The sequence below is a fragment of the Fundulus heteroclitus genome, chromosome 16, assembly GCF_011125445.2.
Source record: "Fundulus heteroclitus isolate FHET01 chromosome 16, MU-UCD_Fhet_4.1, whole genome shotgun sequence".
NCBI lineage: Eukaryota > Metazoa > Chordata > Actinopteri > Cyprinodontiformes > Fundulidae > Fundulus > Fundulus heteroclitus.
In genome coordinates this window covers 8894049-8920305 of record NC_046376.1, presented here as the reverse complement: position 1 = coordinate 8920305, position 26257 = coordinate 8894049, and the positions used below count along the sequence as shown (strand labels likewise).

The window sequence follows — 26257 nt, the reverse complement described above, 5'->3', positions numbered from 1 at the left end:
TCATTTATTAGGCTGTGTCTGACAAGTTGTAAGTGGTAACGACTCTTTAGCCAAAGCAGCAGTGCTGTCAGAATAGAGCAGTCAGTAAGAAGGGAGGTAGGAAAAGGAGCCTGCATGCTTCCTATCATAGTTCCTTTAGCATAGGAAGCTGACAGGCGCTAAGGAGCTATAAGGACTCCTACAACGCTTTCACAAATGTTTGTAGAAACAGACTACATGCCTGGTGCCTGATTTTATACAACCATGCCCATCAAAGTGGTTAGAACATCTGATTTCCATTATTTAGACAGGTGAGCGAATACATTTGCATTGCAGTGTATGTCTAGTTTTTTTTAATTTGGCCAAATTGTATACCTAAATTTGCATGTGAGAAATTTGAATTTCAACTGTCAAGGCAAGGCAAATTTATTTGTATAGCACATTTCTGTAAAAAGACAATGCAGTGCTTTACATAATTAAAACATAGGAAAATAAAAACAGGTTGGAATAAAATGTAGATAAAATAAATCATGGGAAAATGGAAACTAAAAGCAAATGTTAATGATTTTTAAAACAATTGTACCACAAACTTAAACTAATGATGTTTCAGAAAAACAGTTTAACTAGAGCAGTCGAAGGCAATCCTAAACAAATGTTTTTTAAATCTTGATTTAAAGGAACTCAAGCTTTCAACACTTTTCCAGTTTTGTGCAAGTTTGTTCCAGATCAGTGGAGCATAGGAACTAAATGCTGCTTCTCCATGTCTGGTTCTGGTTCTGGTTCTGCAGAGCGGGCTGGAGCCAGAAGACCTGAGTGGTCTGGAGGGTTGATGCCCTGATAACAAGTCTGTGATGGATTTAGGTGCTAATTCAGGGATTTATAGACTAACAGAAGGATTTTAAAGTCTATTCTCTGAGATCCAGGGAGCCATGGAAGGACTTCAGAACCGGGTCCATGTTCTCTACGTTCTTAGTCTTAGTGGAAGGACTTCAGAACCGGGTCCATGTTCTCTACGTTCTTAGTCTTAGTGAGGACTTCAGAACCGGGTCCATGTTCTCTACGTTCTTAGTCTTAGTGGAAGGACTTCAGAACCGGGTCCATGTTCTCTACGTTCTTAGTGTTAGTGAGGACTTCAGAACCGGGTCCATGTTCTCTACGTTCTTAGTCTTAGTGGAAGGACTTCAGAACCGGGTCCATGTTCTCTACGTTCTTAGTCTTAGTGAGGACTTCAGAACCGGGTCCATGTTCTCTACGTTCTTAGTCTTAGTGAGGACTTCAGAACCGGGTCCATGTTCTCTACGTTCTTAGTCTTAGTGAGGACTTCAGAACCGGGTCTATGTTCTCTACGTTCTTAGTCTTAGTGAGGACTTAAGAACCGGGTCCATGTTCTCTACGTTCTTAGTCTTAGTGAGGACTTCAGAACCGGGTCCATGTTCTCTACGTTCTTAGTCTTAGTGAGGACTTCAGAACCGGGTCCATGTACTCTACGTTCTTAGTCTTAGTGAAGGACTTCAGAACCGGGTCCATGTTCTCTACGTTCTTAGTCTTAGTGGAGGACTTCAGAACCGGGTCCATGTTCTCTAACTTCTTAGTCTTAGTGAAGGACTTCAGAACCGGGTCCATGTTCTCTACGTTCTTAGTCTTAGTGAAGGACTTCAGAACCGGGTCCATGTTCTCTACGTTCTTAGTCTTAGTGAGGACTTCAGAACCGGGTCCATGTTCTCTACGTTCTTAGTCTTAGTGAGGACTTCAGAACCGGGTCCATGTTCTCTACGTTCTTAGTCTTAGTGGTTCTCTACTTTCTTAGTCTTAGTGAGGACTTCAGAACCGGGTCCATGTTCTCTACGTTCTTGGTCTTAGTGAGGACTTCAGAACCGGGTCCATGTTCTCTACGTTCTTAGTCTTAGTGGAAGGACTTCAGAACCGGGTCCATGTTCTCTACGTTCTTAGTCTTAGTGGAAGGACTTCAGAACCGGGTCCATGTTCTCTACGTTCTTAGTCTTAGTGAGGACGCGGGCAGCAGCGTTCTGGATCAGCTGCAGCGTTCTGATCCACTTTTCAGGCAGACCTGTGAAAACACCGATGCAGTAATCAGTTCTACTAAAGATAAACGCATGGATTAGTTTTTCCAGATCCTGCTGAGACATCAGTCCTTTAATCCTGTGGAGTTTCTTCACTGAGCTCTGCATGGCTGCAGGCAGGAAGGATCTCCAGTCTGTCTTACGGTGGATCTGGAGAAGATTCTCATTGAAGACTCCTTGTTGTTGTACAACAATCTTCATCAGATTGTCGTACAAAAACGGATAAAGGATTCAGGGTTGACCCTAATGTTCTTGATTTTATGAAGAATCCTTCTTTGTGAAATCATCTCCAGAGGTTCTAGAATAGTCCCCAGAAAAGAGCCGGTCTTCTTAACTTTTAACTTGTTGACCTTCTTCAAGTCGGTTGCTCTGATGCTGCTAAATGATGCCGCACATGATATTTCTGATTATCAGCACCGCTGATTTACATGCATCAGGGTGAATAATAGTGCATTTCCCTAAAAAGCCTCTGTAAATAATGAGTTATGTACCCCCTCGCCCTCGATACTTTGTTTTATGATGGTTTTATGATGTTGTTGGTGGCCTGTGCACAGACTGTTGTTCTGTGTTTTATAAAAGTTTTAAAGAAAAAAAAAGATATCAGCTTCTATTGAAGCAGCCTTAGGGTTGGGGTTGTGGAAACTACTAAGCTTTATATTGTCGACACGTCCTGTGATTATAAAAATCTCAGACAAACTTTTGCTAGGAATGTCATCTGGATGCATGGAATAGCAGATTAACACCAGAATCAGTCGGTCCATTCTTCGTTGCACTGAGATCTCTTTCTGGTGTGTTTCTGCTGCAGAAACAAAGCTGTACGGTTTGGAGAACTGTCGTATGGAGGTCGATCTGGATGTTTTCTGTCTGCTGAGGTTCAGACTCCGATGCTGCTGTGTGGTTAAGACCCCACATCTCTGCAGTTTACAGCCAGACAGAAAACAACAAACAAGCAGGATGTTAATAGTCTGAGTCGGCAGCGATTCACTGACATTCCTGTTGTCGTTCTGGAAACACTCCTGCTGGATCATCAGGCTCAGCCTCACAATGTTTGTGGAGATCTGATGAATCATCCTGCTGACAGACGCCCTCACCGCCTGCAGGTGTGTTCGTCAGAGCCCTCAGACATCACCTGAACTCAGGTTAGGCGCTCATGGGGGATCTACGGCTGCTGCAGCACTCGGGACCTTCAGCGCCGTGTGGTTTCTGCTGAGATGGTGTTTAAAGGTCTGGAACGGGAAGGACAGAAGACGCACACAGTGAAGCTCAGACCTGATGTAAAGATGACAAGGATGGCAGACATATTCTCTGTCTTTTGCTTTTTGTGCATCTTTAATTGTTGTTCAGGGGTCCTCAGACTGGCTGAACATTGCTAAACTGGCCTGGAAATTTAATTGATTCCTGTTCAGAAAAGATTTCTCTGCTTGAAGTCAAGAGTAACTCCACAGATATTTCCATTCACCTGCAATTCAGACAAACTGCCCCTAAAAAAAAAACAGTTTTAACAGAGCGCCGATCAGGAGGTCAGATCAGGACCTGAAGATGAGCAGCTTAAGACCTCAGCTCCCCTTCTCCTCTGTCCATGATGCATCTCTCTGTAAACTCGGCTTGTGTCTGACTCAGTTTTTCCTTTGGATCAGACCACGGTTACCTCAGAGCGAAATGTCTACAGGTGCAGAACCTGCCGGCGCTTCAGTTTTGTTCCCTTCTGCAATCCCATGGCGGCCTGGTCCATGCCTGCAGAGATCCTTCTGGTTCTGCAAGCAGCTGCTCAATGAATCCTTTATCTGGACTATTGAGTTCCTCTTAGGAATGTCATCTGGTTCTGCCTTTGCTACAAGGAGCCCTGCAATCCAGGCTGGTGCTGTTAGTGGTTCCACTACACTGGAACACTCGAACCAACTCCAACTTCCATTGATAGTCTGTTCTGACTGAAGCGTCATGCTGGTCCTCTCTTCAGACAGGGATCCATGTAGTTACCCTGCAGAGTCATGATTCCTGAAGTCAAACCAGGTCAAAGTTTACTTTCACTTCTCTGGTCAGCTTTGGATGCTTTAAGCGGAGCATCTGACAGGCACTCTGAGTCACAGAACAATAAATCCATAAATACCACTGAGTTAAAACCTTCTCATCAGAGTAAATACCTCTGGATCCAGTATTCCTGCTTTGAGTCCTGCATGTCGGAGCACGTTAAGGAAAACAGTGAGCAAGCTAATAAATCTGTCTCACTATTACACGGACCACACAATGAGTCTGATCCACAGAAATCGCTGTCACACAGAACTGAAACACACAGCTCATCATTTAACGCCAGTTTATTATCACAGATCACAGCACCATGAAATACAAAGACCGTCTCATACCTCAGTGGAAAATAGCAGCTTGCTTATACAAAGAGGATGCTCCAATCTTTTAAAAAACATTCCGAAGAGTCTTCAAAGCAAAACAAAATAATTTTCTGAAAGGAAAATGACATTTTCCAGCTGGCTGAGTGACCCAAGATGTCCAGGAAGTAGTGGAACCCGGATATGATCTCGCATGGCCACCTTTGTTGACTGTTTGGATGATTGGTATAAAACATCTACCGATTTACACTGTTTGTAATAAATAAAATAAATGTCACCATTCTGGGATGTGAGTGGCTCCTGAGAAAGAGGACTGGCCTCCAAGAGTGTCGTCATCAAACTAAACAGTTTGTTGCGGATCTGTGAAAACTTGTGTTGCGTTCCTGAGTGCATCACGACCACATCACCTACATTTTATGATACATTCCCTGAAAAGTTTAAACCCCGCCTCTAGGCCAGCGCATGGGCGGGGTTTTACTCGTATGTGGGCGGGGCCTCAACCGGCTCCTGCTGCTCCGGGTCCACGTAGTCCTGGTTGAAGATGACGGTGCTGGCTCCCTGTTGGAATTTGTGGACGGCCAGCAGAGCCTGGAGCGCCTGCAGACACAGGATGACACTGGGTCACGTATGAGCCAATCAGAGAGAAGACGGGGAGAAAACATGTCAGGAAAAAAAAAAAAAGACAGAGCGATTAACAGGTCTGAAAATATTAACATGTCCACAATCAGAGAAACAGCACACAATCAATGTTACTAACATGTTGGAAAGAACGCAAAAAAGAGTCGCAGCCTCAAACTGAACATAGCGCTAACATACAGAACAGTAACAGGTCAGAGCGGATACATGCATGATGTTAACATGTTGGAACGAACACATGTAGAAGAATATGTGACAGAACATATTAAAAATTTTGCAGCCACAGGCTGAACATGTGAAGAGCAACAACATGACCAAGAGGTCATAGCATGAGCATGCAGGATGTTAACGCGTCAGAGCATGTCCAGGACAACATGTAAGAGCATGCACCTGCAGGATAACAAGTCTACATGTGCACAGGCATGACTTTAATGCGTCTGAGCATGCACCTGCAGGATAACAAGTCTGCATGTGCACACGCATGACTTTACTGCGTCTGAGCGAGCCCATGCAGGACTGCAAACATGTAAGAGCATTTACATGCAGGATTGCAACATGCATGCATGCGAGTGCAAAATGGTAACATGTCAGACCATGCATGACCCAGAAACCCCGTGTAGAATGCATGTGCATGCATGCATGTGCAAAACGGTAACATGTCAGAGCGTACATGTAAAAGAAATTAATATGTTAGAGCTTGTCCTTGCAGGACATTAATGAGTTAGAAAGAACCATAACACTTCAGAACAACATTATGGATGTTAACATGTTAGAAGGAACGCAGACATGGTTAGCATGACGTAGAGAACATGCTACAGGCGTGGCTTACTGCTGCAGCTGATCAGAACACACGAGCAGGTTCTGGTGGACGTCAGGAACGGGTTAGGAGTAGAACCAGGAGCCGGGCTGTGATCCTGAACATGTTAGGTAATGTGGGTCATAAAAAACACGTTTATACACGGAGGATGTGTCCAGTCAGAACGAAGCAAATGTTTTCTAGCCTGGAACATTCTGGAAAAAGCCCGTTATCACTGGGTCTGTTTCAGGAGAATTCTGAAGGCGATCATTAAAAAAAATCCAATTGTTAAAGAGCAAAAAGGTGATTTCCTTTTTCCGGTTGGTTTGAATTTTAAAGATGTGTGTAACGGACAGAAATGAGGGGAACATTTTTACTAAGGAGGAAAACATGGAGGACCAAGGGTTCTTTCCTGAAGCTATCGATCATCAGGAAAACAGAGCAGGTCCATCAAACAACACCAGGGCAGCTGAAAGCATCAGGAGGAATGCTGAGATAAGAGAAGAAACCAGAAACCTGTCTCACCCTGTCTGATGCTCCTCAGTCACAGACAGTTTTCTGAGAACATCCTGCAGAAGGTTCTAAAACCAGATATTTCCCCCCATCCTGAACGGGAACCAGGAGAACGAGGGTTGACAGACTCTCAGGATTAAAGATGTGCAAAATCTTTACGGACACATGAGTCTGACCTTATGAATGGTTAAAATATTAATGCCGTTATTATAAACGCTGTGAAAACCCTCCTTCACATAGAAAAGGGCTGCAGGCTTCAGGTGTTGATTCATTTCTGGAAGGAAGAACCCGGACTGGAACAAGAACCATGGCGAGGATATGAAGGGAAGAGCAAAAATTGTAAGACTTAGAACCAGAATCAGGACAAAGGGGTCAGAATAGAACCAGAACAAGAACCTGACTCAGATACAGGGGCAGAAACAATACAGAGCCAGATTAAAGACGTGTCTGGATCTGTTCAAACAGTTTAGTTTGAGCAATGGGATTCACATGATGATGGATGCGGTGGTGTCGGGACCTCCAGAGGCTGGATGGATGTGGTTCTGATGGAACAGTGGCTGGACCAGGACCTGTCCGTCTGAACCAGTAACAACCACTGAGCTATATAATACACTGGAGTGCTGATTTTGCCGAAAAACTGAATTCACTGCCCGCCATCTGCTATCTCCCTACCTCTCTACAGAACCCCATAGGAATTTGGTTGCAACAACAGCATTTTTCTGGATTCGTTGAAAACGTTGCACAGGTAATTCTACAGTCAGTGATGTAGTAACACTATCCCTACTAGGAAATTAGGTTGGCTGAAATAATTTTACATTTTATTCAGATTAAATATATATAATATGATATATATATATAATATTATATATATATACATAATATATATATGAATATAAGTACGTGCCTTGTTTATAGTATATATATGTATAACACAGATGTAAATATATTTTTTGTATATTGTTTTTATTTTATATATTTTTATAAATTTTAAATTATTATATTTAAATGAAAAATGCTAAATATTTCAGCACAGGACTTTCTCTCCGTACTTGATAGTTTTAGAACAAACATAAAAGTATGGCATTTGACATTTTAAAAGTCTTAAAGCCCCCCCTGAACATGAGAAATCCGATGCTTTAGCGAACATAACATAAAACTATATGGCATTTGACATTTTAAAAGTTTTAAGCCCCCCCTGAACATGAGAAAATCCTCGTCATTCGATGCTGTAGCGCACATATTCCCTAGTTACTGGGGGGGAAATAGGGAGTACCAATATGGCGGCTGGTGGCTTCAAAGCGACTCGTTCAAACAGACGGTGATTAGCACTCCAGTGTATGATATAGCTCAGTGGTTCAAACAGACGGTGATTAGCACTCCAGTGTATAATATAGCTCAGTGGTCTGCTGTTTGAACTGTGTTCAGTGTGAGGTCACCTGATTATGAAACAGCGCCGCCTGGTGTTGATTAGTAACAAGTGGTGAAAACTGAATCTAGAAGTATTTTTTTAAAGGGAGACGTCGTCTACTCAGATCTGCTCCTCTGCTGTAGCCCCCTCCCCTGGTACCGGGTGAGCTCCAGGATATTACAGTAACACACATTTAAACTCATCAGCTGTTTAATCATCATTTCACATCAACACACACGACCATCATATCAGCAAAGTTATACAAACGGCAGGTCTGAACCACTCAGGAGGTTGAAGCTAACCTGGTCACCTCTTGGTTAACTAACCCTAACTATCAGGCTCTAGTTCCAGTTCAGGTTCATCAGGTTTACAGATGGCGAAGCACAAACTGTACGTAACTCTGCTCTGAAACCATTCAGGAAGGAAAACGGGAACAAAGTTGATTCAGTCTCAGTTCGGGGCTCCATCAGCTACAGAAGAGGCTCTCTCTGTCCCTGAGCCAAGGTTCTGATGGTTCTGATCAGCCAGGAGTAAAACTGCATCTCTTGTTCAGACAACCAAATCTCCTGCTAAAGCTAAGGAGGTTTTCATCATTAGGTGACAGAGACCCATCTCTCTCACTGCAAAAACAGATCTAAAAATAAGTAAAATGTTCTTAAAGTTAGTGTATTTATCCTTGATTTGAGCAGGTAAATAATATTATCTGCCAATGGAATGAGTATTTTGACCCCTAAAATAAGATATTTAGACATCCTGCACTTGAAATAAGGTGATGAAGATGAATTGTTCCTATTTTAAGTGCAAACATCTTATTCCATTGGCAAATCATCGTATTTACCTGCTCAAATCAAGGACAAATACATTAATTTTAAAGAATATTTCCGTTTTGCAGTGCTAGCCATAATCAGAGTGTTGACGATAGTATTTCACTTAGTAGTCCACCTTTCCCTAACCCAGTTACAAAGGAAGCTTCAAAACCTTTATTGAAAATTATTTAAAACAAAATACAGAACATGGTGGGTGTTGGGTGTAAATAACTCAGTATGTACTGGGCCTTTTTAAGGAGATGCAGCTGTCCATCTGATATTTTGTTTGTGTTTTGTTATTCTATTAAATACATTTTTTCTTTAAAAGCATTTTGTTTCAATCTGTTTATACTGTAGACATCTAATGAGTTTACTTAATAACAGTAAATGAAAAATAAGTTTGTTAATCAGTGTTTACTAGTTATTGTAAAGGAATTATGCAGTTGACAAGTCACAACTTCAAATGTAAAATATTTTTGAAACAGTTCCTGCGTATGGGTCTGTAGAAACTTAAGAAATAATGTAAGAAATATATCAACTATATAACTCTAAAGCCGGTCATCATCTACTCTTATTAGTAAGTTGAGCCAAACAGTGATTTTTAAGCAAACATTATACATATTTTGTAGACAATCATTCTTCACTGTTGACAGAAGTCTGAAAATGTAATAAAAGAAGGAAAACCAACATTTACTTAGTAAAGTTTTTTTTTATGATAAACAGAAAACTTTATATCATTATTTAAAAAGGTTTCAAAATCTTCCCAATTATCTAGCCCATACATGTCTGAAATTAAGATTTTTCTTATTTTCTTATTATAAATGAAATTGTTCACATAAACTGAGCTGAGTCATAAGAAACATACGTCAGATGTTGAAGTATAAACCGTTTCGATTGCCGTTCTTGTATTTGTGAACCTAGCAGTACGTACTTTCTGCTGTACTTCCCAAGAAAATACATGTCAAGTACACAAAAACGTACCACCGTTCCTGGGTATTGAGAAACATTAGTGTCTGTGGTTAAAATGAGCATCCAACCTTGTATCCAGAGTTTATAATTAAACTTCAGCGTCTGAGGATGTTATTCTGTTACCATGACAACAGAAAGGCACTTTGTGTGACAGGCCATAGACGTTATATACGTGGATGCCTCATTACGTGCTGGAGCGCATCCTGCGGTGCCGCCATATTGGATGGGTCTCTCAAAGGAGCCGACGGGAATAAAGGCAAAGGGAGCAACTTTGCCTGTATTTTCTGCAGCTTACGGCTGCAATAACCGAGGATAACTACTGAAAGTAGTTCTCGGAGTGCAGAGCCCTGTTTTGGGCTGAGGTTGGTTCTGAAGATGAGTTTTACCTGGTGAAATACAACAGATGGAGCATAATTTTATGTTTATTAATTTGTTATTGCTGTATTTCATAAACTAAGGCTGAATCATGTTGCCAAATTAAGTACCCTGGAGTTACAGAGTGCAGCACATGGAAGAAGCTGTGCAAAACAATGTTTTTTCAAGGGTCTTAAGCTCCAGTTGCAAGAAGGATGTAAGACATTGGAATAACCTGGAAATTTTAAAGAGCACTTTTCCAGGCCTTTTCAAAATACTGTGTGCATGCACAGCATGCAAAAAATATGAAGAAATTATTGTTGGTGTGTTGAGGCTGAGGGTTGTACTTGTGAGAGAGTGAAATAAATTTAAATGAACAATCCAATTGGTTTCTTTACTAAAATATAAAATATACCACGTTTGTCTTTGTTAATACCATAAAAAATATTTCAGTATGAAATCATATTTATACATTAATATGCCATATATCTGTCTGTTGAAGAGCATACATTTATAAAATATGCTGTTTAAACAACATATTTCAGCATTAAAACATCTTTTTTACGTGTGACAGCATCCTGCATCACAACATCTCTGTTGTTTACTAAAATATTAAATGTATTAATTTATACATGTATTGATTTGTGATACCAAATCTTTTTGTTTAAGAGCATAAATGTATTTCAGCATGAAAGCACGTTTTTATTTACATATTCAATAATATTCCATACCACATGTTTGTCTTTGTTACATAAAAAAGTATTTCAGTATGAAATCATATGTAGACATTAATATGACCTATATGGTTTGTTAAAGAGCATGCATTTATGAAATATGTTGTTTAAACAACATATTTCAGCATTAAAACATCTTTTTTTTATGTGTGACAGCATCCTGTATCCTAACATCTCTGCCGTTTGTAAGAAACGAAACTATGTGAAAGTCAGGTAAAAATCCAGAGTTATGATTTATTTTAATTGTGCAAAAAACTTCCTCAGTACAAATATATGCACTGGGATCGCATGAGAGACCCATCCAAGATGGCTGCCGCGTTGAAACGTCAGCTACAGGAGAAAGCACCAGTCCATGGAGCGTCTACCTATATGTCTATTTTACAGGCAATTAAAGCAACCAATCCGAGTTTAGGCTGAGTTGATGAAAGGAACGGAGTAGAATGCTCGTTCCTGATTGGCTGTGGGAGAAAGGTGAGACTTTGGCTCAAGAGAGAGGAGGTGTGAACAGTTTGTTGTATTCTTCTTCATACGAGACTCTCTTCAGACGCTCCAAGGACAGCAGAGAGACGCCTCCCTGTGCAGCACATGGAATAAAAACATGCACCACAAAACAACACAGAGCAACACAGAACAGCGCAGGACATGGAACAACAATACAAAGCAACATAGATCACAGAATAACACGAAAACAGTGACAGAAAAAAATCATGGAACATATCCACAGGACGAAGCGCATCATCAGAAACATCAGACACAACAAGAAGATTTAAGACAACATAATAACGAATACAAGAACAAAACAAGGAAAGAGGAGACGTGTCAGTTCTGACATGTGATCTAAATAATTATTCTATACATTAAAACATGTCTGTAATAAAGCTGAAGGCTGGACAGGTGAGAACATTAATATCAGGACCTGCAAAGAGCAAAATCTAAAGCTGATCATCTGTAACATCAATGAATGGACAGAACATGTCTGTTTAATCTGCTCCTGACAAACCTGAAGCTCTCAAAAATAACAGGTACCACCATGATGACACTGTATTACATTCGTATATCTGCACATTTACACATTTGCACATATGCCATCAGACTGTTGAACTGCTGAAGGCCACAAAATGGACTCTGTACCACATTCGTAGACTACACAGTTTTTAATAATACTCACCTGTACACTGTGAAATCGCACACTGTCTTTTTACCCTGCATTATTTACATTGTTTACATTTCAATTGTTTACATAAATCACCGCTGCACCTTATCCTGTAATTTACTGTAATTTACTGCAACTCACTGTGATTTTTCAAGCTGTATGTAAATGAAATTTTGTTCTGTACGCACTCTGTGCATACAAAATCATAAATAAAGTTGTCTAAGTCTAAGTCATGGTGATTCAGGTGGAACCTGTAATACCCCTGTTTGACCAACAGGTGGAAACAGAGCAGACAGGGTCTGGTTACCTACGTACCCAGGTGAAGATGGAGAAGAAGCAGAAGATGATGGTGGCTCTGGCAGCATCGGCGCCTTCATTCAGAGGGTTGTCTTCAGCTTTGGAGACCTGCCACTGATTGGCCAGGAAGCAGAAGCCCACAAACCAGATGAAAGACCAGAAAACTGCAGGGGAACACGCGTGTTACATGTTGAAATCAACACAGGAACAGGGAGGTTCTGAACAGGGACACAGACTCTCACCCGACACCCCGATGTCCGCCATGACGGCCTTCTTGCGGTCCTTCACCCCGCTGATCTGAGGAAAGTAAACATCCAGCACCAGGAACCCGGCGCTGCAGAGGAAACAGAGCGTTCCCATGGCAACGGCGTAGTTACAGGCATTCTGGTTGCGGTTGAAGATGCAATACTCCTCCACCTCCTCGGGACGGTTGACATAGCCTTCGTTCGCGATGCATCCCAGGATCACAATGGAGAAGAGCTGCGGGCCGGAGAGGACGTGGTGAAATGGTGAATGGCTTGCACAAGTCAGACGACCCCAAAGCTCTTTACACGACAGTCAGTCATTCAGCCAGTCAACCCACTGGGTACGGGACGAACGTCCACCACTGTCGCCCAGGTGTGAGCTCCATGCCAGCACACTCTCGTCATAATTCAAAGCTAGCATCTCTAACCCTGCAGAAACATTCTGTCCCCAGAGCAAGCAGCTCACCTGAAGTTACCTGTGAGGTAGCGCAGAAAATCACCTGCTTCACCTTTACTCTGAGGCAAAAGCATTTATTAATTTATTTATTTTTATTTATTTTTTCCCCCAGTGTCCTGTCTAGCAATGTGGCAACAGGAATTGATATCTCAATGCCAGATAGAGCTCGACAGATTTTGCTTTCACTAGTGGAGCGAACAGCTTTCGCCATAATGCTCCGCTTGATTTGTGCGTGTAAATAGCTTTAATTGTGATTCCTGCAGGGAGAATTTCAAATTATATGGACACTACAATGGGAGAGTAAAGGACAAAGAACAAGAAGAGAAAAAAAAAGAAAGAGAAGAGGTGAAAGAAAGAAGAGATAAAAGGGAGAGAATGATAAAACGTCCTCCGTCTGCTCACCTGGAAAGAGAGATGCAAAGGCAAAAGCATTTATAATAAAACATGGTTGAACGGGTCTCTGAAAAGCAGAGTATTTAGGATCCCACGTCCCATTGATTCTGTTTTATCTCCTGTTTGAGTTATTATTATGTGACTCTGACAACTGCACTAAAGGGGATTGTACCTACTGGACAGCAGTTGGTCCTGTTTGTCCACTCAGAGGACGTATTCTTGTAACGTATCTGTGTTGCCGAGTCTTTAAAGCTGGTGTGTCTAGCTCCAGAGAGCTCCTACAGAGCTGCTGTTCTGTAAATTCTGCATCTCAGCACCAGCACAACAAAGTTAAATGGCTGAATGACCTCTTCAGCATGTCGCCAAGTTCTGCAGAGGTCTGGTAAGAAGCCATTTATGCTAGAGCACTGGACAGTGACTCTTGTCTTGAGAACCAAGAAGGGAGAACCCTGGTCTGGGCTGATGGGAGGCACAAAAAAGGACCCAACTGGACCTCCAGCTGCTGGGACAGTTTCAGGATGTTTCCTTTCTCTGTCACACTCCTATCGGAGATATTTATTATAAATAATAATAATAATAAGAGTTTCCTGAAAAGATGGCAGCTGTTCCATAGATAAAATGTTATTTTATTTATAAAGCGCCAATTCATGATACATATCATCTCAAGGCACTTTGGCACAAAGTCAAATTCAATCAGATCCTCCAGGTTGGTGAGAAAGTTTCCTCTCTAAGGAAACCCAGCAGGTTGCATCAAGTCTCTCCAAGCAGCATTCACTCCTCCTGAAAGAGCGTAGAGCCACAGTGGACAGTCGTCTGCATTGCTGACGGCTTTGCAGCAATCCCTCATACTGAGCATGCATGAAGCGACAGTGGAGAGGAAAACTCCCCTTTAACAGGGAGGAGAACCTCCAGCAGAACCAGGCTCAGTGTGAACGCTCATCTGCCTCCACCCACTGGGGGTTAGAGAAGACAGAGCAGAGACACAGAAAGCACAGAAGCTCACATTGACCCAGGAGTACTTTTTATGTTAGATGGTATGAACTCGATGGATCCACCAAAGACCAACAGAACCCGATCAGATCAGTAAGGCTGCGACAGATTCCTGTTGTTCTCCTGTTATAATCCCAGCAAGTTAGCAGGAAGACCTCTGGTATCATGTGACCACAGTCATGTTATCTCTTGGGGGAGCTTAAGAAGTCACATGACTTCATTTGATGTAGTCTATAAACCTGTTTGCAGATTTTTTTCCCCCCTCCATCAAAGAACTTGTTTCTCCTCCATCTAAACACCAAAACATTCAAACATCTGATCAAAGTGTTGCTGCATCTGATTGTCATCAGAGCCAGTCTGGTCCATTAAGGCATCCCGTCAATGCAGAGTCTGTAACAACAAGCTTTTGTTCACCAAGTCTTGTGCTGAGCCTCAGGAATGTTAAAGCTGGTCTCATGACCCAGTCACACTGAGTCAGCTAAAGCTACAGGAACACAAACTACCCAGCCGTAGCTCACAGAACGGACCAGAACACACAGGCAGAAGCCCAACTATAAATCAGTCCGGTGCTTCTGTGGAGATCAGACATACAGATGAGCACCTAAGCAGAGCCTGAGTACCGTATACTGGACCTGGTCCTCTAATACTAAACAAACATCTCATCAGTCATCTTTAAACTAGCAAGATTAATGACATTATAGTTTTATTAATGATTTCAGGTTGAAAATGGGGCCCTTGTGCAGAGAAATAAGTCAAACTGAGAGTCTTCTCCCAGGTTACATGTAAGCCCATAATTATTCATACCTGTGACTGAGGAAGCATTATGAAGGTTCTGAAGCGACACGGCCAGAGCCCAAACATGATTGTTACGGGGAATCTTGGAGCTAAAGATTAGGATAATGATCGGCTGGCCTTCCAGCCTCAAACAATTAGACCTCGTTGCAAAAGTCAAAGCGTCAAAATATCGAAGGAAACATACAAAAGCTGCTCCGCAATCACAAGAGTTTATTCGTGCATTTCAACATAACAAATGGGGAAATCCTTCGTGGTTTTAATCAAACAAGCCATTTTATAAATATAAAAATCAAATATATATCTTTTCAAGTCGTTTTATTGCCTCTTGGGAGATGTTTGTCTCACTTTCTATCAGAAACCTTTCATTTTCATTCAGACACAGGAGTGAAAGTCGTTTTAGATGTAAATCTCTCTCCATTGAATCATCACCTTCACATGATGGAGGTTTTACGCGTATGATCCTGAGGACCATGCTGTGCAGAGCTCCAGTTCCTGGAGGGTGGCTCAGTCTCCCAGATCTGGGTGAGGTTTACCTCTTCCTGTTGTCCGCCATGTCATCAGAATCATTGAATTTCTCTTAGGCCACGTTCACACTGCATGTCTTAATGCTCAATTCCGATTTTTCTGTGAAATCAGATTTTTTTGCGTGGTCGTTCACATTTCCAAATATATGCAACTTGTATGTGATCTCCTGTGTGAACTGAACGCGTTCAACCTAAGTGTCCCAAATGCGGACTCGAGGACGCGATGACGTCACACGTAGCAAGCGTTCTCAGCGTTTGCGGAAGTAAACATGGATTATAATGCTGCCGCGCATTTTGCGGTCATTAATTTATTTTCTAACCGGAGCTTTCCCTCCATTGACTGCTCTTCTCTTTGTTGTCCGCTATGGGTGTCGTTTTTATTCCTGCTTCTGCATAGCAGGACGCAGAGTAGTGACGTTTGTCGAATATCGGTGACGTACAGGTCAGATAAAAGCGACCCGGCCGTACAGACAGACACAGGTCGCATTTGAAAAGATCAGATACGTATCGGATTCAGGACCACATATCCAAGTGGCCCGGGTCGCATTTGAAAAAATCCGATCTGTGTTGTTCAGACTGTCATAAAAAGGTCAGATACAGGTCGCATATGGGCAAAAAAAATTGGAATTGGGTCACTTCAGGCTGCAGTGTGAACGTAGCCTTAGTCTGATGCCTCCAGTGAGGCCAAATTACCGATGGGTGACCCTACCAGGAGCGGTGCTTAGGCAGTGGACAGCAGTTCAGCTTACTTGGCCTTCCTGGAGTCTCTGGATGGTGTCCTGGAAGGAATACTGTCTAGGGATTCAGGGGTCATCCTGGGGGATTTCTATGCCTATAAAGGTAATGATGGTGTTGACCCCTGGAGGTCTGTGACAGAGAGGAATGGCCTGTCTGATCTGAACCCAAGCGGTGTTTTGTTGTTGGACTTCTTTGCCAGGTGTGGATCTCAAGGTGTAGTCGTAGAGAGGAGTCTGTCTGGTATAGGAACCTCAGCATCTAATCTTTGCTTTTTGTTGGCGTCTTTGTGGCACGGCGTACACTGAAGCAGTTCTGTGCTTTATGAAGCAGCCAGGATGAGAGCCACGGTCCTCTACTGGAAAACAGTGAACTACCCCGTCTTGTTTGGGGGTAGGTCTGTGCTTAAGTATCTTTGGATCTTGTTCACAGGTGCTGGCAGGATGACACATGGACCAACGGATTGGGGCTTTGTCTGCTCCAGACTGTCATGCTGAAGAAAAAGCTCAGTCAAAAAAAAACAAAGCACTCCATTTACCGGTCCGTCTATGCTCTCTGCTTCACCTATGGTCATCAGGTCTGCATCATGAGCAAAAGAGCATGATCCTGGATACAAGCAGCTGAAATGAGCTTCCTCCAGAGGGGTGGCCAGGCTCGGCCTCAGAGACAGGGTGAGGAGCTCTGTTATCCGCAGGAGCTCAAAGTAGAACCGCTGCTTCTCTGTATCAAAAGAAGCCAGTTGAGGTGGTTTGAGTAACTGACCAAGATGCCCCCTGGGTGCATCCCTTTGACATTTTCCAGCCACGTACCTCAGAGAGGTGACCTGGGTTTGCTGGACGGACTATATATCCTGTCTGGTCTGGGAACACCTTGGGATCTCCCAAAATGAGCTGGAAGATGTCGCTGGGGAGCAGGATGTCTGGGGGTTCCCTACTGGACCTATTGCCCCTGCAACCTGAACTCAAATAAGCTATGATCAGATATGGATAGATCTGCCAGCGGTAGGAATAATTTTGGGCTTAACTTTGCATCTGAAGGAAAATGGTTGAAGTTTTAGAAGAAAAAGTCACAGACAGAGGAGCTGTTTCTCCAACAGAGTCACTGACCCAAAAAAAGCCTGCTGCATACAGTTTTTCCTGCATTCGCAATGTTTTTATTTCTATCTGTCCATCTGCTCCAGGAACCATTGTGCACTGTGATTGGACAATAATATCCATCCATTTTCTAACATGCCTATACCTTGTGTGGTCGCGAAGGGTGTTGGTGTTTATCTCCAGCTATAGTATTATCCATGATCACCCTGTTTGAGTTTCAGCTAATGGTGATGAAGCTGCAGAGAAGAAGGTATTCCTGCTTTCCACCATGCAGCTACTTCCAGAGACCAACCATGTAGAGTTTCACCGTCACTGATCTGAGTTCAGCTAAACATCTCTGTGGGTATGCAGGCCATAGATGTTTCTAGTTGTTCAGAAAGGGCCTCGGCTTTGGTTATCTCTGAATGATACTGAGCTCTGACAAGAAACCAATCAGAGATCGGCCTGTTGTACCTGTCCAATGAAATTACAGCGATGACATCGTCACGAGACTCACCCAGCAGAGGATCCGGATCACGGTCTGAGGCTGCTTGATGAAGGTCAGAGGATCGAAGGCGCCGCCAGCCTTCCCTGCTCCATACGCCTGGAACCCGTCCATCCACACTGCCTGCTGTCCCCAGACCGGCCCACAAAAAGTTCAACCTCCCTCCACCAACTCACGCTCACTGCTGGAGTCTGTTCAGACAGGCTGGTACCGGTTCACTGCATCAGTTCAGCCCAGTTGGTCAGAATCTATCCGCTAACTGGTGTGCGTTCTCTTCTTCCTCCTGTCTGCTGTTATAAACTGCTCAGTAATCTGCTCTAATCCTTCTCATCCTCCCTCCGAGCCTCTGGGTTTTTCCTCCCTCAGTCGTGTCTGACAGGCTCAGGGCTGACTCCAAGCAGCTCCACCAATTACACTCAAAAATGCAGCATGGGTGCGGGTGGTGGAAACACCCAATTAACTCTGATTGGGTTACAATTTAACCCAATCAGAGTTAAGAAGGTGGGGTTTAAATACAGGGCTGGAGGAGAAGGCACAACTCAGGGTCTCTATTCATATTACTTTCCAGGACATCAGTTTAATCAGTAGTTTGTCATATTTTCTGATATTTTAAGATATTTGTCATTTAGTTTCAGGGGGTCATTGTTAAATAAAATTGATGGAGATAAATTTCTAATTAAAAAAATTGCTATGACATCTGAATTTTAGAAGGGATTGCAATAACAAAATAATTCAAATGATTGCCGTCTTTTGCCTTTTGTGGTTTGTTCGTCTTTTAACAAGATGAACAAACCAACATAGTGTCCGGCAACCAAGAACCAACAAACTGCTTTACTTCGCCAACAATAAATGTCTGCTCCAGCAATTTAATGAGTCAAAAATATTCAAATATAAGAGAACATTTATTAATCCATCCATCATCTATACCCGTTCATCTTTGCAGCACCGCTGGGGCGTTGGTGCCTGTCATGTTTTTTGATTATTGGGAAGAAGTTGGAGGAGCCAACTCAGGCATGCACAGGGAGTATGAAAATAAATTATAAATGATCCATCCATCTCTGGGTAATATAACCGGTTTCCTGCCTGAACCGTATTATACCTGTAAAAAAAAAAGTCCTCATTAATTTTATATTTCTGTAACCGACCAACAGTGCCTCTTTATCCAAGGATGAACCCGACCTACAGAGGTCTACAATTCTCCTCCTGTCATCTTGGCAGATTTATTTTTTCTATCATGTCACCAAATATGTTATGTTTGTCTTTGTCTTTCTCTTTGAGAGTCTGCCCAACCCATCAATCAGTGGTGCGCTCCGATCAGCACCTGGCGCTCACAGAGCGAGACTGTGGTACACCATCACACCAGAGTGCAAAATGGTTAAAAATTAACCATTGTTAACCGTCATTTTGTTTACAGTTCAACTTAGATTTTATTTACTGCGCAGCATAGCTTTGCTGTGTGCGCTGCTGTGCGCGAATGCACTCTCGTGCAGCTTAGAAGGAACAGAAACATTTTGGCGCGTCAAGTCAGTTCGAAACAGTTCCTGTATCGGTCACGTGACTTTCCTGTGTCGATACGCGCATCGACACGGGAAAGTCACGTGACCGATACAGGACACAACATGTTTACTGACATTTTGCTCTATGAGCTCGCCACATGCGCCGACGCATCGGTGTTGCCGAACCTTTCACTATCTCATCTTTTGCAGGAGAAAAGCTGATCTGAAAATCGCCACTTCAAGCTGTGGAGGGAGCCTAAGGAAAGCCACGCCAGGAAGGCCGCGCAGAGATCCCCATGATTGACAACTCGTGCAGACCGCCAGAGCCCAGATCACAAACGAGGACCTTTTTCCCCCTGACCTTGCTTGCCGCCATTGGCCGAAGAACCAGTTTCACCCTGCTTGTATAGGACATAATGACTGAGACGGTCAGAGCAGGGGGGACCCGCTGTAACCCGACGGTTACAGGACAAATATGTGGTGTCTACATCCTGTAGAAATTCTGTTTGTTTTCTTTATAACTGTTCAACCCTAGTTCAGCCCAATCAGAAAAAAAGGTTTTGTGTTCAAGAATCGGCCTTGAAGATGTGATGAGAGGAAGTCTCCCTGTGAAGAAACAGCAGTAAATCGTTCGGCCCTTTAAATAGATGAGATGTGTCAAAATAGCCCTAACCTTGGGAATCCTATCCCAAAAGGGAGACTTGTTTTTGGTGTCAGAACTGTCTCCTGGACATGGCCAAGTATATGTATGTCTGATATAAAATATATATAAGAGGGGCTGTGGTCATCGTTACTTGGGAATACTCTCATGATTGGCTAAGATCCCTCCTGATTTTGTGCACAGTTGTACAGTGTAAAACAGTGTGAAACAGTGAGGCAGCATAAAAGCAAGAGACAGTGGAGCAGGTGTAGGACCATCAAAAACAGGGGAACATATTAAAGATCAACTTTTATTGGTTCAGAATATTCAGATATTAACAGCAGCAACGTGGGATCAGGACCATCAGATCTTACCTGTGTTCAGTGATGCTCAGACATTGGACAGAAGTAAAGATTGCTGACAAAAACGATGGTGACAATTCTAAAATATTCAGCAGTGAATGAACCGGTCCAGTACAGTAGAACTTAACTGGACCTGATCCAGTGTGTTTAATCGATTATGGTTCAGCTAAAAGTCTACGAAGAAGATAACACAGTCACATATTGAAGCTCAGTTACACCCAGTCCTATTTAATCCAATAAAGTGAAAACATTTTTAGGTTAACTTTTATTAACTGTGTCAGTAACAGCACTATTCCATCCGCATCTGTGCTGATGTCCAAATCAGAAGGAAGCACAACCATTCCAACCTTGTCATGTCCCTTTTTTAGGATTAGTTTCAGGTAATATTTTCATTTGGCTGCTGGAGTTCAAGGAACAATTCTGAATCAGTTGGAGGGTTTTTGTTTTTTATTTGATCTTTTAAAGATTCAGAGAAGCATTGAACTCTTCAACATTTCCTCTTCAATTCAGCAAAAATTTGAGTTTTCCAGATTTTACAGATCACTGATAATTGCAGATGTGTAAACTCAACAGGAAAGACTGGAATGTCTTTGATGAGTGTGGATGGAAAACCACATGCTACTGGGTAACTGGTTTACAATATTTAACCTGAGAAAAATAGCATAACTGGTATTGATACAGATTAAGTTTATTATGGTTACAATATGAAAGAAGAAGCTTTTGCTAGTTAAACAGACTGAGTGGCGTCAGATGGTGTTGATCCAGGAGAAATTGGACCAACAGGAACCACATGTTTCAGTTGTCACAAACATCCACCTTCAGGACTGGCTGGTAGCTGTCAGACATGCTGGCCCTGATGGTCACATGGCTCCCTTTGTGGATCAGACTGGGTCCTTTTGCATGTCCTCGGACGAGGTTGTCATTGGAGTCGTAGTACATCTCGTGGTAGAGATCCTTGTCACACTGCTTATTCTTGCTGAATTTCCCCACGGCATACAGGTTGGAGTAGAAGTTGAAGTTGTATGGAACAGAGAACATGACAGCCAGCCGGCCGTGGTCCTGCTTGGTGGACTTGTGTACGATGTTATACGTAAAGACGCCCACTGAGCCACATGCCGTGTCGCGCGTCTTCTTGAAAAGCGCGGTGCCGGATTCAGTTGGACTGAGATCTGGAGGGAGAGGAATATCACAGTTCCCGCTGTGGAGATGGACCCTGGATGGAAACACAAAGAGATTTAATTTTGCTGACACTGTTGCTCAGAGTCCAATTCTACCTGCAGTCTAATTCTACCAGCCTACATCTACCTTCATTCTACAAAGACTTTCAGTCTGCTTCAATCTTCACTTTTCTTGTATCTTCAGCTTCTACATTCAGTCTGCCTGCCTCTCCCTTCTGTCTTTCCACTTTAGTTTCTGTTTGTCAGGAATGCAGTTAGAAGTTAAAGTTGTTCAAGTCAAGTTAGTCTTTTGGACTGTTGAAATAAAACTGGGCTCCCACTTCTCAAAAATCAATCCAATTAAATTTTATTCATTTAGCACTAATTCACAACATGTCATCTGAAGGCACTTTTAAGGAGTTGGTTCACTTTCAGGTTAATTTGTTTTTGTTATTATTTCAATTTCAAGTCAATTAGAACTCTGTCTTTGCTCTCATAATTCAGTACGGAACAGAATAAACACAGAACTGCCATCTGAAACATGAACAGAACCAGTTGAGGAACAGCTGGCCTGTTGGCTGGTTTAGGTTCTGGATTCTGAGTGTGTCTGTTTTAAAACTCACTGTGGATCACGAAGGATGAAGCCGGAGGTCTTGTTGTGAATTGTCACTGTGCACTCACGGTGAGTCAAAGACATTTTTAGAACCTGTTCCGGGAAACAAACATTGAAATATTTAGGTACCAGGAGAACTCTATAGAGATTTTATGGTGAGCTCATACATCCACGCAGGGAGCACAACCTGAAAGTTCATTTATTAGACAGGAAAATAAAGACAAACATTTCAATTTGGACTTAAACTTCAACATTAACATTTAAAGGCAGCTCTGGACAAACAGGTTTTTACTTCGATTTAAAGGAATTTGGGGTTTCAGTATTTTTACAGTTTTCTGGAAGTTTGTTCCAAATAAGTGGAGCATAGGAACTATGCTCGTATTTATTTCTGGTTCGGCAGAGCAGGCTGGAGCCAGAAGACCTTGGTGGTCTGGAGGGTTGATCCACTGATAACAAGTCTGTGATGTATTTAGGTGCTAAGCCATTCAGGGATTTATAGACTAACAGAAGGATTTTAAAGTCTATTCTCTGAGATCCAGGGAGCCAGTGTAAGGATTTCAGAAACGAGTCCATGTTGTCTACGTTCTTAGTCTTAGTGAGGACTTCAGAACCGGGTCCATGTTCTCTACGTTCTTAGTCTTAGTGAGGACGCGGGCAGCAGCGTTCTGGATCAGCTGCAGCTGTCTGATCCACTTTTTAGGCAGACCTGTGAAAACACTGTTGCAGTGATCAGTTCTACTAAAGATAAACGCATGGATTAGTTTTTCCAGATCCTGCTGAGACATCAGTCCTTTAATCCTGGAAATGTTCCTCAGGTGATAGAAAGTCGACCTCGTAATTGTGTTTACATGCTTTTGGAGGTTCAGGTCTGAGTCCATCACTACACCCAGATTTCAGACCTGATCAATGGCAGTGTTGGGCAAGCTACTTGTCCAGTGTAGTGAGCTAAGCTATCAGTTACTCAACAATAAATTAAGCTTCACTACACAGAAGCTACCACCTATAGAAATATAGCAAGCTAAGTTACACAAATGTGTTAAAAGTAGCTTAACTACATCAGAAGCTACTTAACGTTGTACCAACCTAATGTCAGATCAATTCAAAATGAGTCTGATACACTGGTTAAAACATTTATTAAAGACCAGCCAATGACCTAACACAGTGTAGACATCGCTTTATGAGCAGCATAATAAAATACAAACTGAAGTAATTACTGCTAGAAATAAAACAAAAAGGTTATTGGCCTAGTACGTGCGGTGGCGTTAATAACGTTTGGTGGCGTTTTTTGCATATTATATTATCAGGAGGTTGTCTTTTATGTGCTCAGCCACTAGATTTAGAAGCTGTGTGCTTATTTTTGATCTCTTTTATATTGGTCCAAAAATTATTAATTCACTTTTGTTTTTATTCAATTGAGGAACATTTTGCCACATCCATGCATTGATTTCTTCTCAGCATTTCCTCAGTGCTTGAATGGGTTCATTGTCACCTGGTGACATGGTGATGTAGAGCTGTGTGTCATCTGCATAGTTATGGTCAGAGTTGTAATCCAGGGTATAAGTGGGTATACGGTGTGTACCCGCCTGTTTTTCAGTCAGCATTGCGTACACCCATTTCTAAAAAGATTCACCAGTTTCCCCGTCTGTGTCACAGCACTTTGCTGCTCTCCCTCCCCGCTCATACCGTCACATGGCTCAGCGGTGCCAGCCAATCAGCACGCAGGCTCAGCCTGGCCTGCCCACTCAGCTCTCTCTCCACTCGACACAAACAATCATACTGCTGCTGCTCAGACTTGGAGAGAGAGAGACAGAGGCCACCGGAGCGGAAAAACGTGAAGAGAGAAAGACGCGTCGTTTGGCTATATTTTAATACCGCAAATGAAAGCAAGCTGTATGGTTTGTAAAAAGATGGTTAAAAAATTGGTAAACGAGTTTACCAATTTTTCAGTTTATCTGATTGGTTTTAATGTGTTTGATCTGAATTGTTTTATTTAAATAAATGTTCAAAAAATAACTGCAACACCATGTTTGCCTTATCTGTATTTTACCTTCAAGTAGGCTGCCTGTGTGATCAGTAATACCTACAAACTGCTCCTGATTAAGTCATGTTAATTTTATAATAGTGACACACTCCCATGGTACCTGTTGCTAATCAGCTATTCAGCTTACAAAAGGAATAAGGAATAGTTCACTCAAATATATAGTTGCCTCTTACTAGTGTCTGGGCCAGTATTGATTTAGTAATTTCATAATACTTCTTCCCTGATATGGTAGCAGATATTATGTGACAATAAGCAAACACTACTGACGGATTTTTTGGGTAAACTAAATAGAGCAGTCTTTCATGTGATTGTTTCTAAAACAGGGCATTTTCCTGGGCTGCTCTAAAAAAAGGGCAAAAACTGTGAGTATAACCACTTCTCCAGGAGCCACTACACCACTGGTTATGGTAAGTGATGTTGTTTTATGATCTGAGCTAGAGGGAGCATGTAGATATTGAATACGAGGGGACCCTTGGGGAACCCCACATATGATTTTTGTTATCTCTGATGTAAAGTTACCTACTGACACAAAAAGTCCCTTTCCTTTAAGTAGGATTTTATCTAGTTGAGTGCTGTACCAGAAAGGTCAAATAAAAAATTGGGTGGGTCAAATAATTATAGTTGAAAGTAAGTTTATTTGTAAGTTGCACATTTGTGAGTTAATTATGAATAAGATACAGGCCGAGGAGAAGGAGAAAAGACCTTCTCTGTTCAAGTGAACATCATTAAATTGACAGCAGAAAAAATTATCAGGACCAATCACCTATGAGATGATTAAGAGCCACAAACATGGCCAAGTAACAACAACTCAAATCGGATGCTATGACAGGCAGATATGTATAGATATGTTCCTGCTCCAGCACATACTATTCAAAAGACTGACTTACCTCATCAATATTTCAGGCTCTGCAGAAACCTGTTTTTAATTTTTTTAAACCAGATTCAGGGGAACAGTGAGATATCTTAAATATGCAGGACGGGGAGTCCTGAGGACTGCTGGCTTAGAAAATAGATATAACCTGCTACAACATCTCCAAGATAGTGTTTGAAGAAGGTAAAATCCCTTGCAGAAGGTTTACACATGAAATCATATAACCACCAATAAAGAGTGAGGAGGTTCCAGAACATCTGAAGACATCTGGGTGTTTCCTGTCAGTTTCTGACAATCAGTTAAGTCTGCAGTCAAACAGATGTTTAGGTGATATTTTATCTCTGAGATGAGTTATTTTCTCAGCATCATCAGCATCACTGTAGCAGCTTTACAGTGTTTCCTATAGAGGCATCACAGCAGCTTACTCCATTAAACCTGCTCTGAAACGTCAGCAGATGTCCTCAAACTGCTGAAGAGTCCTGTTCTGACTAAAGGTAATTCAGATACAGCAAAAAAATCCTTACTCAAATTAGGTATTTATAACTGAATTAATTTATTTATCATGTGCAATGATAGTAGTTAAACAGTGACTCTATAGTGTATTAGGAGAAGAGAACATGTTCTCCAAAATTCAGAGAGCAGAACCAGACAGAAATATTCCTAAACACAAAGTTCTATCTTAAACACGGCATACTTACAGTTCGTCTTACAGTCAGTCTGAAGTGAAGTGAAGTGAAGAAGAAACTCTCCAGGTGTGATCAGAGGTCAGGTCCTTTATAGAACGGAGCTTCACCTTTGGTATGAGGGGGGAGCAGGAAGAAGTAGCATCAGCAGGAGCTGCCCAATTCCTGCTGCAACGTATCTGAAATTCCTGAACAACAAACTATCAGATGGAAAATACTTTGTTTTTGCTTTTAGATTCATTGTTACTCTGAAAAAAACAAACCTCCACCCATTTCTGTGCACATTACTGATAAAGATGTCAGGGGAAGTCATTATGTTAAATGACTGGTCGGTTCTGATCAGTTTAGCGTTCCTTCTGTTGTGCAATTACTGTTTAAAAGTTATTTAATGTTTAATAAATAACTCTCTGTCTGTTAGGTATTGTCCGCTGAATATCAGCCCAGGAGCTGATATCAGGACAATAGTTGAAAGGGATGATTCCAGTACTGGCGATCTTTTAACAGCAAACTTTGCACACAAATAGAATAAGGAGTTATAACTTCTCTTCAAGTTTAAGAATTTATTAACAGAAATAAAATGAACATCCAGAGAACATCACTATAAAATGC

The 26257-nt window shown here is 42.0% G+C and overlaps 2 protein-coding genes across 3 annotated transcripts; both read right to left on the bottom strand.

The window, feature by feature from the left end:
- Window positions 1-4354: 4354 nt before the first annotated feature.
- On the bottom strand, window positions 4355-18116 carry syngr1a (synaptogyrin 1a). Of its 2 annotated transcripts, none has more exons than XM_012872115.3 (4): window positions 17798-18116; window positions 12311-12548; window positions 12087-12232; window positions 4355-4999 (listed from the first exon to the last, which is right to left on the bottom strand). In XM_012872115.3, exons 1-4 carry the CDS (start codon window positions 17897-17899, stop codon window positions 4877-4879), a joined length of 609 nt encoding a protein of 202 aa, XP_012727569.2. In that variant the 5' UTR covers window positions 17900-18116; the 3' UTR covers window positions 4355-4876. The 2 variants fall into 2 exon arrangements, with proteins under 2 accessions (XP_012727569.2, XP_012727570.2); XM_012872116.3 differs by lacking the exon at window positions 4355-4999 and adding an exon at window positions 10833-11192 and having other exon boundaries at window positions 17798-18115.
- Window positions 18117-20253: 2137 nt separating this feature from the next.
- LOC118566462 (DELTA-sagatoxin-Srs1a-like) lies at window positions 20254-25973 on the bottom strand. Its single transcript, XM_036148683.1, has 3 exons — window positions 25664-25973; window positions 22064-22146; window positions 20254-21496 (listed from the first exon to the last, which is right to left on the bottom strand). Exons 2-3 carry the CDS (start codon window positions 22135-22137, stop codon window positions 21079-21081), a joined length of 492 nt encoding a protein of 163 aa, XP_036004576.1. The 5' UTR covers window positions 22138-22146; window positions 25664-25973; the 3' UTR covers window positions 20254-21078.
- Between the last annotated feature and the right edge of the window lie 284 nt (window positions 25974-26257).

Bases quoted from the DNA above. Each gene is read 5' to 3' on its own strand.
- LOC118566462 (XM_036148683.1), bottom strand. From the start codon at position 22,137: ATGTCTTTGACTCACCGTGAGTGCACAGTGACAATTCACAACAAGACC. The intron at 21,497-22,063 runs GTGAGTTTTAAA...GTTTCCATCCAG, and splicing joins TTCATCCTTCGTGATCCACA to GGTCCATCTCCACAGCGGGA.
- syngr1a (XM_012872115.3), bottom strand. From the start codon at position 17,899: ATGGACGGGTTCCAGGCGTATGGAGCAGGGAAGGCTGGCGGCGCCTTC. The intron at 12,549-17,797 runs GTGAGTCTCGTG...TCCGGCCCGCAG, and splicing joins TGATCCGGATCCTCTGCTGG to CTCTTCTCCATTGTGATCCT. The intron at 12,233-12,310 runs GTGAGAGTCTGT...GTTCCCCTGCAG, and splicing joins GGCGGACATCGGGGTGTCGG to TTTTCTGGTCTTTCATCTGG.